General features: G+C 39.1%; 1 protein-coding gene across 4 annotated transcripts in view; it reads left to right on the forward strand.

The window, feature by feature from the left end:
• Nucleotides 1–19,546, forward strand: part of LOC143145813 (nephrin) — a 586,636-nt gene that overhangs the window by 473,629 nt on the left and 93,461 nt on the right. For all 4 annotated transcript variants that reach the window (XM_076309561.1, XM_076309562.1, XM_076309564.1 and 1 more), the window contains exons 3-4: nt 11,131–11,339; nt 16,578–16,694. In XM_076309561.1, coding sequence (XP_076165676.1) covers nt 11,131–11,339; nt 16,578–16,694 — 326 coding nt within the window. The remainder of the gene's footprint in view (nt 1–11,130; nt 11,340–16,577; nt 16,695–19,546) is intronic.

Below are 19,546 nucleotides of genomic sequence, written 5' to 3' on the forward strand. Positions count from 1 at the left end.
TGTGTTGTGACACTGAGTTGTTCAACTTCGACACCTTCGAATCGTGGATCCACGGAAGTTGAAAGTGTGCGATCGTGGAATCGTGGAATTGTAAAATATAATATTTGGAACTGTGTAAACGCAAGAGTGTGGTACGATGTTTCGAAAGTCTTGGAGATTGTTGAACGAGGAATTTGAGTGGACGATTTGGTATATCATTGATACGCGAGATCTGTGAGATTGTAGAGGTTTGAAAGTGTGAATGTGTAGTGGAATCGCGGGAGTGTGAGAATTTGGAATTGTAGAACCATGAAATCGTTGAACGATAGATCTGCAAGATCGTGGAACTGTAAAATGAGGAATCGAAACTGTAGAATTTTAAAAAGGGGAGTGTAGAAGCGAGACCATGGAACTGTGTTTAGAAATGTGGTAAGGCGAGAATCTAGAATCGTGGAACCATAGAATTGCAAAATGGTGGAACTGTGAAACCATGGAACGATATATCTAAAATTCTTGAAGTAGACTAGAGAGTCTATAAAATCTTCGATACCGTGAAACCCACGAAACTGTAGAATTTTAAAAACTACAAATCCCTAAAATTACGATATAGTGCGCCAGCGAGGATTCGGAGCTGCGGAACCATGGAACGGTAGAAACCATAAATCTCGAAGATCGTGAAACTACGAAACTGTAAAACGGTCGGACCTAAAATCTGAAAATTTATGAAATCTCGAAACTGTGAAATAGCGAAGCCGTAGTGCCATCGTTGATGCGCGAAATTCACGAAATTATAGAACTTTAGAAGCAGAGGCGCGATATCGTAAAATTGTAAAAACATGAAACTTGGTGTCTGAAGATTACACAGAGGATGAAAATGTAGGAATATTTTGAGTGGAAGGGATTCAATGGAAATTTCGTTGGAGAGGAATCCCAGATCGATGAATATACTTTGTAACTATCTGGAAATTCTATTAACCGAGCATCATAAGGAAAGCTGATTAAATGATCAGATACATATTGAATTCTTTGATATCGTCCCTCTTGCTCGCTTCCACCCCCATTTTCCGAAGTTGATATCGCGGCTCGGTCGCAGTTTATGCATAGAAACGAGAACCAGCAGAAATCCCATCTTTTTCGTTGTAGTTATAAAAGATCGCGTGCTCATCTTTGCTTCACCCACTGGTTCCCTTAACGCGACATTTCTTGCGCTATATACTCGCTCTCGCCATTACTAGAACATCGTGCAGCGAATTGGATGTCTTTTCTCTTTCCCTCTTTGATCACCTTATTTCTGCCCGTTAAAATGCGCGAACATGTTTCTGGGTCAACTATAAAATCACGCAAAGTACGTATCGCTTCTCGTCGCGTTTTTCGAAATAATTTCTCTTCGCATTTTGCGTGGACAGTTTTTGCAAAGTAACGCAAACATTTGTCACCAGAATTAAGAAACCTTTATACAAGAAACGTACACAGCGAATTATTTTCACTCGTACGTGCGTATAAAAATTGTACATTGTGTAATTTTATATTATATACATATACGTACGTTTAAGTATATATTGTTAAAAATAAAAGTATCGTTAAAAATGACAATCCACTTGTTACTTTATATTACTCGTAATATTTATATTATTCAGAGTTACTTTGCACTACTTACATTTATATTATTTACAGTTACTTTACATCACTTACAATATTTATATTATTTACAGTTACTTTACATTACCTACAATATTTATATTATTTACAGTTACTTTACATCACTTACAATATTTATATTATTTACAGTTACTTTACATTACCTACAATATTTATATTATTTACAGTTACTTTACACTACCTAAAATATTTATATTATTTACAGTTATTTTACATTACCTACAATATTTATATTATTTACAGTTACTTTACATCACTTACAATATTTATATTATTTACTTTACATCACTTAAAATATTTATATTATTTACAATTACTTTACATTACTTACAATATTTATATTATTCAGAGTACATTATCGTTACTCGTAATATTTATATCAGACTCTCACAAGTGTCGAAGTTCGTTCGTTCCATTTTAACCAAGTTCGATATCCACGATGACCGATGTCCCTCGAAAGAATTAAAACCCACCACGCTAGCGAACGAAAATCCTTTTAAAAAATTCCAAAAATGAAAATCTCTGTCAATCTTACCAAACACTTTTTGACACTTTCGATCCACGCGTATTCGCCAATGACCCTGTCCCTTCGCATCCAACTCCCCACCCTGTGGACACGCAATCTCTTCCGTGGACGTGTTCCGTGATGGAACACCCTATATATATATATATATATATATCGCAACGTTTAATTTCATAAATGTTCGGTGGCTTTAGTCACAGTGTTCTTGCCAACGACTAGGGTTAAACGTCCATAAAATGAATTGCTTCCCCCACTCTCCGACCCAACCCCTCCCCACCACCTCGCTTCGATCCCAGAACCCCGAGGCACATTCCGGGCGCACGAATCGCGACGGAAGAATTATGGTCGCGATATTACCAGAGGCTCCCTGGATGTAAGTAATACGTCCATCACACCGCCCACGGAACTTTACAATCCATAGTTTTATTAAAACGAAAACTCAGCTCCGCGTTTCAGCAACGCTTCGCGGCTTGGCTGTGGATTTTTATATTACCCCCACCCTTGCGCACCAGCTGAATAAAGAACCATTTTGTACAAAGTGTTACCGAACTGATGATACAAACCGAGAGGGAGATAGTGAAGCAATAAGTCGAAAATGGAGAGCGACACTTTTTCGAACGAAGCTCCATTTTCGAATAAATCGATGTTGTGACGCTAAACTATGTTAGAAAACATTGTTGGACAGTGATTGGGAATAATATTCTACACGTGTCACGTGGAAAACGTACCTCGAACCATTGGTACAGAGGAAATATCAATTTTCGTTAAATGTACTATACGCACTTGAAAAGAATGCATCGAATGCATTCTTCTCGAACGCGTACTATACAAATCGATCAATTTTACCGTAACACAGACCTTGGACCGCTCAAACATTAAAATATTGAATATTGTAGGTAAGTGGTTGAGAATCGTTGAGAATCTCACGATTTACTAGTCTCTTGTCTGGTCGAAACTCCAAGAATTTTCGATAATCGAAGGAGTCTGAGCCACGAGAGGAATCTATACTATGTTATATTCTGTAACTGATTTTCGTTGCGTTCACCGTAATTAAAAAAACAAACCGAACGTACATACCGACGTTATGATCGAACAATGTGAGTCTCCCTGGGTCAGAAAGGACCCACGCTTGGTACAGCCACCGTTAACGTCGATTTACTCGAAAACGAAGCTTCCCGCGAAAAAATGTTACTCTACATTCTCGACTTAGTTTTTCACGTAGATTTCTATCACCACTTTTGTAACACCCTGTACATTCACCGTTTTAGGTTCTCCAGGGACCACACCGATACGCAAAGGGATACCAAAGTTACAACGATGAATCTCGCGGCGTTTAACGCTGAAACTTGTTTAGCGGAGAACTTGGGGTATTTGTGGAAGTTCATTTATTTCTTTACGCGGCTGTTTCTTCACAAAGCTTCCACGAGGCTGAGGTTAGGTTGCAAGTTACACTGTTTTCGCGATCGAATTACGTTCGTAACCATGGGAGGCACAGAGATGGAGTATACATCCGTCGTTTGGTAACCAAATGCGCTCCATTAGTCATTGAACACTTCTCGAAACAACAAATTATCTTATCCAACGGTTATTGCATTTTCGAAACATCGACTCGATTCACGAACTTTCCGCGTACCTCGAAAACAGAAACTGGCACAACGAACGCGTTCCATTCATATTTTGCATGTCCATCGATGTGGCAACAATTTATACGAAATCAGAAATATACAAGGCAACCAACGTATATCCGTGGAAACTTTGATGGCCCATTCTGTGGACGAAAATGGCACGAAAATGTTGCGCTTCGTCGAAAAATGATTAACCTTCCGTTTGCAAATGGCCGACAGTTACAACGCCGTTCCGAAGATTACTCGAAACATTTATTATCTCGGGTGAATCGATACTTCGATGTTCTTTAACGGCGAAATAAAACGAACGGAATGTTATTTCGAATGACTGTTTCTTATTTTCGTTTTAAAGCAAATTCATTGCTAGAAAGTTACTCTCCCCGGACAGAAGAGAATACGATAAATGTTTCGTTCACAATTAACGAGTCGGACGAAAGTATCCCGCGAGAAGAGACTGTACATTGATTCTCGAGTTTTTTTTTTTCATTATTTCGATTCGTCGCGTTTCTCGCGTCTATTAGACACCAAACTATTTTGTCGAAGAAAGTTCATGATACACTCTACGTTGTTAATAATTACCTGAACACGATTCCGAAGAGTGTGAACAAATATTGTAAACCCATTGACATTTTTCCACTCCCTCTAGCTTCATGTGTGAAATGTTTCATCCTTGAAATTCCTACGATCAATCTCTATTTTTCTTCGTACTCTAAAAAGCTCAACTGATCGATGAATAAATAAAAGAACAAATTTTCCAGAACGGTATCGTCTCCGTAAAGATCGTGTCTCCGATTGGTTGGTTTCCTTCTCGTGTCCTCCACCCCTAAATTCCAACCATATTCAGTTCTCCACCCAGCGGACTGATATATGAATTGCACCGGGCTTAGGGGTATCCCACGCTGAAATTATGAACACGGTAGTATTTCTCGCGGGTGCATAAGTATTACAACACACCCCTGGTATTACGACGACCAATTTACGAGCCTCGATAGGCCCCATGGACGACCGACCAAGTTTCCATCGCGCGATTCTCGAAAACGTTGCTGTCGCGCGACGACGAACGTTGAATGCTTTCAATCAATCGCGTCGACGAGGAAATAAAAAAGAAAAAAAAAGAAAGAAAGAAAAAAAGAAAGTAAACCTTTCGACGTGCTACATTCTGCGCTAACTTTCACGTGCGATTGACGTTTAATCCTCGCCAAACAATTTCCAGGGAAAAGAATCGTACGATTTGGGGGCCTCTTTTACCCTCCACTCGCCCCCGCCGCCCCCCCTCCACCCCACTTCTCCATCGCCAGCAACGATGGTAAACAAACGAACGGCACGCGTTCAAAATTCGAGTTAATTGGAATTTTTCACTTCTCGAAAATCCACCCACGTCGCTGCGTCAACAAACCCTCGTGAGCACACTTGGGAAAATATTCTCGAGCTAATGTCAGCTTCGAGCCTTGCCAGTTTGCCCTTTAAACGTTGATTCCCTCCTCAACCTTGATTTTCCACGCTCGCGTTTCCCTTTCCGTGACCTTTAGTCGCATACTCACCCCCCTCAGTGATCCCACAAATTCTAAATATCCAATCCTGTGATAACCGATACTTGCCTCGCCTCGCGACTCAGATTCCTGCGAATATCGAAGATATTCTTGGTGTTTCGGTCAGGGGAGCAACCATTGAACCGTGAGATTCTCACCGATTCTCAATCACCAGCTGTCAATATTCAGTATTTTATTCCAAGTTCTGAATTGAGGTAAAATTCAACCGATTTGTATAGTACGCGTTCGAGAAGAATGCATCCGAGGCATTCTTCTCGAGTGCGGAGTGTACATTGAACGAAAATTGATATTCCCTTTCCATGGACGACCCACGATTCGTTTCGTGTGAAGAATACTATTCTCAATCACTCTCGAACAATGTATTTTACCCTTGTTTAAATTCTCTGAGTTCTGTATTAAAATAAAATTAATCGATTTTGTACACTACACGTTCGAGATGAACGCATCAGAGGTATTCTTTTCAGGCACGTGAAGTACATCGAGTGAAAGTTTCTTTATTTCTCTATCGATCGCACGAGACTCGTTAAAAGTATTCAAATGGAACACTTACGAAATTCCAGTTACAAAATTCCGGTTGACAGGTGGGCGTTAAAGAAACTGTAAGCGGCGAACAGTGCTCGACGTACTTCCGGTGCACGACGTACCTCCCTTTGACGTGCACGCGATCGCGGTGGTACAAAGCTCGTTTGCCAGTCGAGTAGCAATTAACCATGAACTTTAAAGCGTAACAGCGGAATAATTGCTTCGTACGGTGAAATCAACAAGGAATGGTGCGGCAACCGAGAGGAATTAGTAAAAATTTACGTATAGTTCATCGTGCAGAAACGATAATCCCATGGATTTCGGTACCGGTGTATCTTCATTACGAACTATTCGACATAATTAACAATCGTGTGTCTATTTCGAATCCCGTTTAATCGCGAAATCCACCGTTCGGCGATTAAAGCACTGTTTCGCGCGCAATACTTGCGATATTTCCTGCAATCGCCACCAGAGAGCTCTGCGACTTATGTGTAACGATGTCCTTCAAGTTGTCACGGTTTCTGTCTTTCAATCGCATAGTTATCCCCACCAGAGTTTGAAACTCGTCACGAATTTGTGACAACTAGAAGAACAACATTATACACAGTGTCACTTGAGTGTCATTATATACAGATTGCACTTTTATGCATCGATAAAGTTTCACAATGCAATTGCATTTTTTTTTTTTAAATAAAATCACATACTTTTGGGTTCACTGACATACTTATTCACCAGATAATTCACCAAACATTTTAGAGAAAAATACTTCGTTATTCTAATACGTGATTATTTGAAAATTATTCCTTCGAAAGTTATTTCAATTTTAAATTCGCTCGATTGTTCCCAACACCAGAAATCGATACGTGTTTCGAACCAGTTTTAAACCGAAAACATTCAACCGCAAAATTCATAGAAATTCAATATTCTGAAAAATCGAGTCCAATCTCGACAAATTTCATTCCTCCTTCTCGATTCTCCTGCGCGCTAAGAATCGCCCTAAGCCCTGTTACACCACCCGGTATACATTCCTCGCGCAACCACCAAATGTGCCCGCATCTAAGGCAGAGTCCGCCATCCTTGCTAACCGTATAGTGTACCAACAGTGTACACACCTACCCTGCTTACCAACCCACAAGCCTCCATAAACTTTAACGGAATATTCCAGAAACCACCCTTCTCATTCGTTTTCGAGACAAACCAGTGGAATTCCAGAATTTTTTTTCCGAGCTGGTCTAGCCGTTTGCTAAATATTTCTAAAAATTAACGTGGCCTTCCTTTCCCCCCACTACTCCTCTACGAGAAAGTTGCAGTCATTTTGAGGATTTCTTACAAAGTTTCATAGCCGAGAGTGATTTCAAAGGGCGAGGACGCGAATCGAGGGTTAATGAGACGAAAAAGGGAGAGGGAGGAGTGTAAAGGAAAGGGCACAGAGGATCCGTCCGCTGTGGTGGTTGGCTCGTAAACATTTAAAAAAATTCCGCGATAACCGCCACGGTAATAAATGGCGCGGCATAATAACGCTGACAGAATGTGGCGCGCGCTGATTGCAGGACAGCGGAATGCTCGCGGAAATGTCACGAGACACGCGTATGCACCAGATAAGAAAAACGGTCGTGGTTAATTATTACAGAGACGTACGGTGACCATAGTTGCAGCTGGACGCGCCGCGAACGTCGAGGTTGAACGAATTGCACTTCCCTTCGAGTTGCACTTCTCTTCGACTTGCACTTCCCTTCGACTTGCACTTCCCTTCGACTTGCACTTCCCTTCAACTTGCACTTCCCTTCGACTTGCACATCCCTTCGACTTGCAAATTGCGCAAGTTGCATCGAGTTTTTCGTAAGCTTCCTTCAGAAGCTGTACTCTTCGGTGCTCTGTAAATGCAGTTTGCAAATTGTTTGTCCAATAGGAACGACACGCACGAATCCTTCGGTAGAGGGATTATTAAACGATTCAATTTGTTTAAATTTAAGCGTCAATTGCGAGATAACGAAAGTGCTGATATTAAAAACGTACGATGTACTAAAATTGAAGAATAAACTATTTTCGAAAACGGAATATTATTACGATCGAAGTGTGAAAATTATATGAAAAATAAATCGACGAAAATTTTGAGCAATTGGTGCGAAAGAAAAATATTTGAAGAGGAAGCACAACCGTGAGTTTCCAACTATTTAGAATTTTTTATTCTTCAATTGATCTTCGAGAAAAGAAACAAGAGAGACTCGATTGGATCAAGGCTCATCAAGTATCTTATCATACGTTTTGGAAACAATTCGTCGAAGCACCGCTTCTCTCCAAAAACCATGCAAATCGAATAAAAAAAATATTTGACCTCGATTTACGCGTTAACAATAATTCTTCCGTAAAGTTCCGTTTGCGAGCCAATTTGAGTTCCAGATTGTCAAAGACCTCGGTGAGAACGATCCTCGCTGGCAAATGCTTGGGAAAAAATACGAACACCGACTTTTTCGTTAATCGATGATCATTTGTAAAAAAACAAAAAGAAGAAAAAGTAGAAAAGAAAAAAGAAGTTCGTCGCTCCGGTGGAAAACTCGATCGCGCGTATTTATAACGTCGTCGGACGAGGAGCGAGCGTATCGCGAAAGAGCGACGAAGGTAGGAGCAGGGAAAATGTAAATAACTCGTTGGAGAAATTCCTTTAAAGAGGAGATGGTGCTTTGATCTCTTTAAGAAAGCTCTCGCGTCATCGATACTCCATAAATTTAGTTAGATCCTGTCGCTATTGCGAACGGTGGTGGGGGTGGGTTGTAGGGGGGCGTAATAAAAGTGCCGTCGCGTAAAAGCCAGATATTAGATGGTAAAGTGGCTCAAGAATCTCGCGTGACTCCTGTGCTTTTCCTTGATAACCGTACCGCGTTCGAGCGTATTTCTCGATTGATCGTCCCGCGACAAAGTTTAGCGGAGGCAATATGAAAGTTTCCTTCTCGTTCTCCTTTCGTCTCGAATGTGGAAAGACACTTCGACGTACGTCGACTCACCGATGCAAAACCCGCCCGGGCCTGTTTGCGTTATTTTCTCGAAACTTTCGAATCGTTTTATCGAGAAAATTAATTTCCATTTATGTCCGTTCCTACGTCCCGGAACGACGCCACTCGTGACGAGAGTCGCTCTTCCGCCGGGATTTACGTATTTTACGTGCACGCGATCATTGAGAGGTTTCGAAGAAACTCGTAGTCGGTGATTCGCGACGACTGTGGCGCGTTCGCGGTGATATTATTAAGGCTGGAAGTGTTCGAATAATTCAGTGTTTGAAGATTGAATAGGATATTTGAATGCTGCGAAGAAACTTCGAGTATTTGAGTGTTCTAATGGTACGAATTAATTTTGAGTGTTCGAGTGTTTGAGTACTGCGAATAAACTTTAAATATTTAAGTATCGATATTCGAATAATAGAGTATTTGAATAGCATTCTTCGAATAATTGAGTATTTGAATAGTATTCTTCGAATGATTGAGTATTTGAATAGCATTCTTCGAATAATTGAGTATTTGAATAGCGTTCTTCGAATAATTGAGTATTTGAATATCATTCTTCGAATAATCGAGTATTTGAATATCATTCTTCGAATAATTGAGTATTTGAATAGCATTCTTCGAATAATTGAGTATTTCAATACCATTCTTTGATTAATTGAGTATTTGAATATTATTCTTCGAATATTTGAGTATTTGAATATCATTTTTCGAATAATTGAGTATTTGAATATCATTCTTCGAATAATTCAGTATTTAAATACCATTCTTTGAATAATTGAGTATTTGAGTATCATTCTTCGATAAATTGAGTATTTGAATACCATTCTTCGAATAATCGAGTATTTGAATATCATTCTTCGAATATTATTATTCTTTCGAATAAAAAATCACTACAAGCCGTACAAAGACGAAACAAATTATAAATACGATAAATAATCGCGTGATTCTAACTGAAAATTTTCTGTTCTTCCCGAAAGTAAATTTGCGCGAACAGAGTTTCCGAATATCACGCGAAAAACCGCTCTCGCAATGTTGCAAGAAAAACATATCGAAGTTTTCATGCAACGGAAGGAAGCAGAGAAGGTATTCCAGGTCGGTGAAACGTACAGAGGAACGAATTTCGAGTTCTGTTTTCTTTCTTCGCGTCGCAATATTACACCCACAGGATCCACTAAAGCGCTCAAAATGTTTACAAGCGAAACTAATAAACTTCGCTACGAATTTAAAGGGGGCACCGGTAACGAGAAACACTTTATTGACATCAGCGCCGTAATATTAAAACAGCACGTTTCTCTACTTTCTCCGGCTCGAAGCTACGTTAAATGTCACGCGGAGCATTCGAAATTGCTCAACGTAATCAAAACGCAGCGTTCACGTTCGCCACGTTTCCCATTCCGAGCGTTATCGCGTGTAATATCACAATCTCCTCGCAGAGTGTGCGCGTTATCGCTATCCAGTGTTTTCTGGGTAAATAACAGACCCGTAAAAGAAGTTGAACTATTTTCAATAACAATATTGTAATCTCTTGCAACCATTATTACATTCACTAATTACTTTCAAACTTTGATAATATTCATATTTACTTTCATATCTATAAATTATACTCTTTTCAAATTTACTTACATTCGTATTTATAAATTATATTACGTTCAAACTCACTTACTTTCACATTTATAAATTATATTATATTCAAACTTACTTTCATATTTATAAATTATATTATATTCAAACTTACTTTCATATTCATAAATTATATTATATTCAAACTTACTTTCATATTTATAAATCATATTATATTCAAACTTGCTTACCTTCATATTAATAGATCATACGTCTATATTTATTCCAAAGATAATTCAAACCGTGAGTCGAAACGTAAATAACAATATCTCGTTCAACACTGACAGTTAGCCATTCGTTTATCATAAAAGTACTCTTCAATACGTAATGAAAAATACAAGGATCACTTATTCCTCCAACTAATAAATACTTGCCGGAAGAAATCTGGCTGACGATAACACGAACACCGCGCAAAACGCGTCGAAAGTGTCCAACAGCTCGCGGAACCAACAAACTGCTCTGTCATTATTTATTCTCGCCGGGACTTCCCAAAACCGTTTCAATCGTGGCCATTGCGAGTATCGTTCCCGTTGCCAGCCCCGAAATTTGTTGTTCGCCAACCTCGTTCACCCCCAGCCTCTATCTATCTATATATCTCTCTCTCTCTCTCTCTCACTCTATCGCTACTACACATGCCATCCAAATGTTTGCAGTTTCGACACGAGGGAACAAAATAGCCTGGAACAAGGAAAACACTGGCACGATATCAGCCTCGACAAACGTGCCTTCTTCAGATACTACGAGCATCCCGCGAAACTCACCCTCCAGGACGTCCGTGAGACCGACGCCGCCGTTTACAGATGCAGGGTCGATTTCAAGCAGTCGCCAACCAGGAACAGCAAAGTCAATCTCACAGTGATCAGTGAGTGTTCAGCGGATCTGTTCCGTGCCCTTCTTCGATTTTTCTTCCCCAGCTTGTTCTTTCCAACCTCTTCTCTCTCCTCGTACCTCAGACACCTTTTACGCTCACCGATACCCCTACTGCAAGAACAGGAACCAGATGGGATTCGATTCAAAGGACTCTTTTTTATCCCGATAAATGTATTTAAACGTAGTTTGGAACTTACCGAAAGAGAACCGTTACTTTGAGTCACATACTCGCACTCCTAATCCTTACTTTTTAATACTTGGATCTCCGACCGCTTCGTACTCATCGACCGTTTGATTTTCATCCTCTTGGATCCTTGAACACATCGACTTTTGGATTCTTGCATTTTTAAACCGATATTCGACTTCTCAGACTGTTCAACTGACTACTGTATCGTTGGACTCCTGATCTCTTGGTCTCGTGGACTATTGGATTTTTAAACTCTTGACTTCTCAGACTATTAGAGTACTGTATCACTACGTTCCTTAGTTTCTTGGACTATTGGATACTTGGACTCTTGGACTCTTGACTTATTGAACTCTCGGAGTAATATTGGACTCTTGGACTCTGGACTTCTTGAATTCTCGAACTACTATAATATTGGACTCTTGATCCCTCAATCTCTGACACTATTGAATATTTAGACACTTGGACTCTTGACTTCTTAGACTGATCTCTTAGTCTCGTGGACTATTGGATTTTTAAACTCTTGACTTCTCAGACTGTTAGAGTACTGCATCAGTACATTCCTTAGTTTCTTGGACTATTGGATACTTGGACTCTTTGACTCTTGACTTATTGAACTCTCGAAGTACTATAATATTGGACTCTTGGACTCTAGACTTCTTGAACTCTCGATAACTACTATAATATTGGACTCTCGACCCCTTAGTCTCCCACACTATTGGATACTTAGAGACTCCTGGACTCTTGACTTCATACACTCTTGAACAACTATATTCTTGACCTCCTGATCTCTTGGTCTTTGGAACAATTAGACTTTTAAACTCCTGACTTCATGGACTCATGGACTGGTACATTATTTAACTCTCGATCACTAGATCTCTTGAACTCATTGGACTTCTAGACTCTTGATTCTTAGACTCTTTGATTATTATACTTTTACCCTCCTCGATCCTGGACATCGTAGCCTCTTCACTATCGGATTCTTCTACCGTACAACTTTTCATCTACCCTTCTATCCTTTTACTAATTTACCCTTTTACTTTTCTACCCTTCTGTTCTTCTATTCGTCGTCTCTTTGATTGTTGACAGAACTGACTCTCCCACTAATTTGCTCTTCAATCTCAGTACACTCTTAAACCATTAACAATCGCAAAGCACGCACTCCATGCGTCTTCTGATGTCCAATCACTCTTCCCTCATCCTCAACGTCATTTTCTAAACGTATCCGCACAGAGGTTTTCACTCGAAACAGACTTTTCAGTCCCGTTTGCAACGTTTCAAACACTTCTATAGAACATCATCAATCCTTGCGTTACTTTGTTACCATATGTGTTTCACGTTGTCAAAATTCGTTCCACATTCTGACCTACGCTTTCGGTCGTCGTTTTATCCCTTACCTTTGCTAACCTTTCAACAGATGCTGTCTTTTACATTCTCCTTCTGTTGTCCGTTTGTTTTACTCTTTTACCGGGTTGTCCTTTGATCCTTTTTTCCCCTGTATTCTCAACTGAATGGGCACTTCGTTCGTCCCTTGTGTCTGTCTGTTTCATTCTCCATTAATCTTTTCGTCCTCTCGTTTCCTTTGCTTTGAGCCCTCTCTGTCCATTACTTTCCCTGGACGTGATAATGCAATATTTTTAGATTTGCCTTTACTTGATTATTTACTGCTTCCTTTTTCTAGATGTTATTCTTTCTTTCCGTTATTCTTCCTTTGTTCTTATTTTTCTTTCTTTCATTCTTTCTTTTTTTTTTCATTCGTTGTACATCTCCGCGTATACCAAGATAAGAGATCTGCAACTTTGATATTAATATCCGTCCCTCTGTCGTCCTTTATTTCGGTGCTCGTTTTTATTTTCTTTTTTTTTTCCCCCTTTCGTGCCGTTTTATCCGTTCTTTATTTTATACGAAGGTTCCTTATCTTTATATACCTGTCCTCGTGAATCCCTCGTGGCCGTTTACTTTACGCGGATATTTTATTTATTCTGATTCGCTTTCCCCGTTACTTCCACTTTCTATCCGCGCACAGAGGAACCGTGGAGAAATTATACAAATTCAAAGTGGAAATAGAGAGAGTGGGACCATTTTTTATTCTTCTCGAGGTACAATTTACCTTGCACCTCATTATTTAAGAAAATTCTTTACGCTTCTTTGGCCCTGCTAATTTTCTATTTCCTTTTTCTCTTGCTTCAACGCTTTCTTCCATTCTTTACCCCAATGATCAAACATTTCTAGCCACCCAATAATGTTCGTTCACCCATTTTTTAACCCAGTGTAAAAAACAACAAGGTCCCACGCAAGACTAACATTCTCACCCAGGAGAATCCAAACTGGTACCCTCGAACGTTTAAATACGATTAATTTTTCTATTCTAGAAGAATATAAAAACACTGTATCGTTGAAGGTTCGAGTACACCCTGTTCTGTGTTTATTTTTCACGTTTCTCGCGATACACTCGCACGATATATTTCCGGTTGGTTTTTCACACCAGTTCCTGGCCCACGTTCGTTCGATAATCCTTCCATTTTATTTCTCTTTGGATTTTCAACATTTCCACCTTTCCACCCCGTTCCCTCGTTCTTATTTCAACCGGCAGGTTCCTTTCTCTGGAAGTTTCCCGTCTCTTTTAACTCCTCAATCTCTTTGATTTTCTTGGAATCAGGCTCTCCGCGATTAGCTCGAACAAACACAGAGTGGATCCGATCTTCTTGACTCGGATCCACGGGTTGGTTCAGAGGAGCGACGATTAAGAGGAGTCTTATCCGCAAGCCGTCGAGAATCACAGGAAATACGAAATTAGGCCGACGATCTCGACGCGCTCGTCGAAATCGGTGCAACGATGTCGGTGATATCGATAAGTAAATTCCGATTCGCGGAGCTGTATCTGAGCTCGATCTTTTCAAATCGGAACGATTTCATCTTTAATTAATTGCATCGAGAGAATCCGCCGGGAAGCGTTGTAGAATTTTTTTTTCCTTTTTTTTTTTCAATTTCGACAAACTATCCCCGAGCACCCTTGGCTCGGTGGAATAAACGAACAATTCTATGGAAATTTATTTACCAACGTAAATATATTTTTCACGTTGGTTGTAAACCCACTGAGCTTCCATTAATATTTTCGCGAGTGTTTAACAAGAGTAAATGAACGAATATTTGTTCAATAACGAAGAATGTTTCGGTGAATACACGATTTTCAATTTTTTATTAACGAACTATCGGGATTATAACTCAGGTGAAATTTTGTCGACATTATTGAAGAGACATCAATTAGCATTACTGCGTAAGCTGCTTACCGTCGAAAGATTCGAATATATTACTCTCTCTTTAGCAAAATAGAGTTCCATAATAGTTTCAACGAAGATAAAGTGTGGAAATTGACGATGAAGTTGAAGAATTCGATTTGTATTCAAATAATACGAATATTTAGATATTTTCTCGGTGCGCGGAATATTCGAATATTCGTATATTCGAATAGTATTTGAATTATATTTACGAAATGTTTGAATTAGCAAAGTGTTCGAATATTTAAATCATATTCGCCGAATATTTGTATCGCCCAAATTTTCAAACATTCGAATTCTACTCGTCGAGTATTCAACTGATGAAAGTATTCGAGTGTTCGAATTACAATCGTCGAATATTTGAATCGTTCAAATTTTCAAATATTCGAATTACAATCGTCGGATATTTGAATCACTCAAATTTTCAAATATTCGAATTCTACTCGTCGAGTATTCAACTAGCGAAAGTATTCAATTATTCGAATTACAATCGCCGAATATTCGAACCACCGACATATTCAACTTATATTCGACGAATATTCAATTCATCAAAGTGTTCGAATATTCGAATTACAATCGTCGAATATTTCAATCACTCAAACTTACAAATATTCGAATTCCACTCGCTTAAGTATTCAATTATTCGAATTACAATCGCCGAATATTCGAATCACCGATACATTCAAATTATATTCGTTGAATATTTCAATCACTCAAATTTCCAAATATTCGAATTCCACTCGCGAAAGTATTCAATTATTCGAATTACAATCGCCGAATATTCGAATCACCGATACATTCGAATTATATTCCTTGAATATTCAACTCACAAAAATTTTCAAATATTCGAATTACAATCGTCGAATATTTTAATCACTCAAATTTCCAAATATTCGAATTACAATCGTCGAGTATTCAACTCGCGAAAGTATTCAATTATTCAAATTACAATCGCCGAATATTCGAACCACCGACATATTCAACTTATATTCAACGAATATTTAACTCATCAAAGTGTTCGAATATTCGAATTACCGATAATTTCAATCACTCAAATTTCCAAATATTCGAATTCCACTCGCTTAAGTATTCAATTATTCGAATTACAATCGTCGAATATTTCAATCACTGAAATTTCCAAATATTCGAATTCCACTCGCGAAAGTATTCAATTATTCGAATTACAATCGCCGAATATTCGAATCATGAATCACCGATATATTCGAATTATATTCCTTGAATATTCAACTCACCAAAATTTTCAATTATTCGAACTACAATCACCGAATATTCGAATTATATTCATCGAATATTGAACTCACCAAAGTGTTCGAATATTCGAATAAAAAAAAGTTCGTCTACTCCCTCCTAGGCTCTACATCAAACAACAGATTTCTCTCGCGGGAGATTTAATCGCTCCAACGAGCCAAGGGGCACACTGCTCGTCCGAGTCAATTTCAATTCCGCGCGTCTGGTCTGAAAACAATTTGCATATCGTAAGCGCCGCGGCTCCTTAAGTGCACCGCGGTGCCGGTAACGGCCAGCCAGATAAGAATACCAGCCAAAGTGTCTGGCGGACGACGCACCACGGTGGGTAATTCATCGTCGTGCAAATTGATTCGCCCCCGAGTGCCAACCCCCCCTGGGGGGGTTGTCGTTCGCGAAAACGACGGCCGTAAGAGAAAAAAGAAAACGAACGACGCTACCCGCTAAGGGTAGAAAAAACTGGAGAGAACTCGGGCGATCTTATTGTGCGAAATTATTACAGTACCACCGGAGCATCTTAGAATATTGGACGCGGATGGAAAGTCTCACATTCCCTTCTACAAGCTGGGCCCGTTCAGCGAGGGTGCGTCTCTCAACATTACCTGCGTAGCTGCTGGTGGTAAGTACTCGAGTACTCGACTTACCCCTATTTGACCATCTCCAGTTAACTCACTAACCCCCTCTAAGTAGCAATTCCCCCCCACTTTTCAACCATTCTCATTTTCGTCGTTTCTTTTCACGTTTTATCGATTTCACTCGCTTTTTTCCGCTCCGATTGCATTCCATATCCCCGAACATACTGGATTCGTGGATTTTGCTTCTTTGTTGTCACCTCGTCGAGTGATTCGCGATAATTCTTGCACGGAAACTTGAGAAACATCTCGAGGGGCAAATATGAAATATTCGAAGCTTCGTTTATTTTCTTGAAGAAAATTCTTGAAAATTTTATAATTTTTAATTTGGAAGGGTCTTTTGGAAAAATTCTTGAAAATTATATAATATTGTATTTGGAGCCTACCTTTGAAAGTTCCTGTAAATTTTTTAATTTTTTATTTGGGGCCAACCCTTTGAAAAAATTCTCCAAGATTTCGTAATTTTTTATTTAGAGAACTTTTAAAGAACTTCTTGAAAATTCTATAATATCGTATTTGGAAGCTACCTTTAAGGATATTCTTGTAAATTTCATAATTTTTGCTTTCGGATCACCCCTTCGAAAAGTTTCTCAAAGATTTCGTAATTTTTTATTTAGAGCCCTCTTTTAAAGAACTTCTTGAAAATTCCATAATATTGTGTTTGAAACCTACCTTTAAGAATATTCTTGTAAATTTCATAATTTTTTATTTGGGGCCACCCCTTTGAAAAGCTTCTCGAAGATTTCGTAATTTTTTATTTGGAGTCTTCCTTTGAAAAAATTCTCGAAAATTCCGTAAGTTTAAACTGAGAGCGTTCTTTTAAAAAGATTCTCGAAAATTCCATTGTTTGAAATTTGAAGCTTCCCTTCGAAAAATTCTTGAAAATTAATAACCCTTGGCGGTCCAAACCATACTGCCCCGTTAACACAATGACTGATACGTATCCAGTAATTTAGATAGCACGATGGAGGGGTTCGTAAGGGAAAGAACCCCTTGTAAAAAAAATTCGTGAATCCAGTTAAGAAAACCTGGTTCGAGGTCTATCACTCACAGCTTGGTCTTATCCTTTTAAAGAGAGAGTACACAGCACGTGTTGCATCCTATTAATTACTATAGAGAACACTTCAAAGTTCCCTTTGTCTTTCAAACATAACGACATCGACTTTAACTCGTCGAAGAATTTACACAAACTTCTGAAACTGATTTCCAAATACGATAAATAACAAAATAATCACGAACAATGATCAACCAATGTTCAAACGATTGAAATAAATATCCATTGGAAATTATTCGAACAATCTACAACTTTGGCTACACGTTTAAACGTTGACAAGTACCTGTTACTAAACCGAAAGAAACTTCATTTCGTTGTCTGATACCTTCACACAGTACACGGAAATTGATACGTATCGGTGCTAACTAGCATGTAACTTCATTGGTCCCTCGCTGAACAGTTAAAGAGTTACTGGACACGTTGTTGGATCGATTCCATTATTACTGCTTAAACTTTCTACCAACGACTTTCTCTCTTCTCTCCAATACTTCCTTTGTGCTCTCTGGCTCGCTCCTCGTGGATTTTGGCTCTTTGATACGCGACACCTACAGCACCGAGATTGGCAGTTTACTCTTTCCGAGAAAAGATTTGGAGCTGCTAGGTTCCAGCACAAAGGTGTCTGTGCATTCGCTCACGGCGCGTTACCTCTCGTCTCGGGAGATTCTTCAAATTTTCGTTTCTGTCGCTTCTCGTTCACTTTTTTCGTCTTCTCCTTTAACCTCCTCTCTCTCTCTCTCTCTCTCTTTCTCTCTCTCTCTCTCTGTCTCTTTCTCTCTGTCTCTTTCTCTTTCTCTCTTCCTCGTCTTGCTCTTCTAGCCTCGAGTTTATTAGCCGCGCGTTTTAAGGCGGTAACCTTATATCTCTTCGGATTTGCATGCGAAAAAGCTTCCCTTTTCTCTTCCCTTGCTCTGTCTCGCTCATTTTTAAAGGGAGGCTGCGTGAGATTACGACCGTCGGTATCTTTCTCAAAGTGAAATTCATGCCAAGAGGCTGAGTTTTAAATTGATTAATCTAATAAAAAAGGACCGCGGAGGTTGGCGCCTGCATCGTATATTTCCACGCGTATCTTACGACCAACCGGAGAGTCTTCTTTATTTACACTCGTTGTTTCTGAAAAAGATATTTCGCACTTCGTTCGCCCGTACGCCTTTACGTGATTCGTAATATTCGACGAGGAGACTCGCGGTGAGTCCGGCGGAGTAAATAATTTAACGATTATTAGGAAAAAGAAACAATAGTATTTTGATTAACCCTCTTGCGTTTATTTATGAATCTTGTTCACACCAGCAGAATTTTATTCGAATAAAATCAACGTGTAGTTATTGGATTTGCGACGATTATGTTTGTATTCGTTTAATGTGAAATGTTTCACCGAGTGGTTAACTTTGTATTCGTTTACTGTGAAAGCATTTCCTTGGGTGGTTGAATTTATATTCATTTGTTTGGAATACTTTGTCGATTGGTTAACTTTGTATTCGTTTAATGTGAAATGTTTCACCGAGTGGTTAACTTTGTATTCGTTTACTGTGAAAGCATTTCCTTGGGTGGTTGAATTTATATTCATTTGTTTGGAATACTTTGTCGATTGGTTAACTTTGTATTCGTTTAATGTGAAATGTTTCACCGAGTGGTTAACTTTGTATTCGTTTACTGTGAAAGCATTTCCTTGGGTGGTTGAATTTATATTCATTTGTTTGGAATACTTTGTCGATTGGTTAACTTTGTATTCGTTTAATGTGAAATGTTTCACCGAGTGGTTAACTTTGTATTCGTTTACTGTGAAAG

The sequence above is a fragment of the Ptiloglossa arizonensis genome, chromosome 4 (assembly GCF_051014685.1).
Source record: "Ptiloglossa arizonensis isolate GNS036 chromosome 4, iyPtiAriz1_principal, whole genome shotgun sequence".
NCBI lineage: Eukaryota > Metazoa > Arthropoda > Insecta > Hymenoptera > Colletidae > Ptiloglossa > Ptiloglossa arizonensis.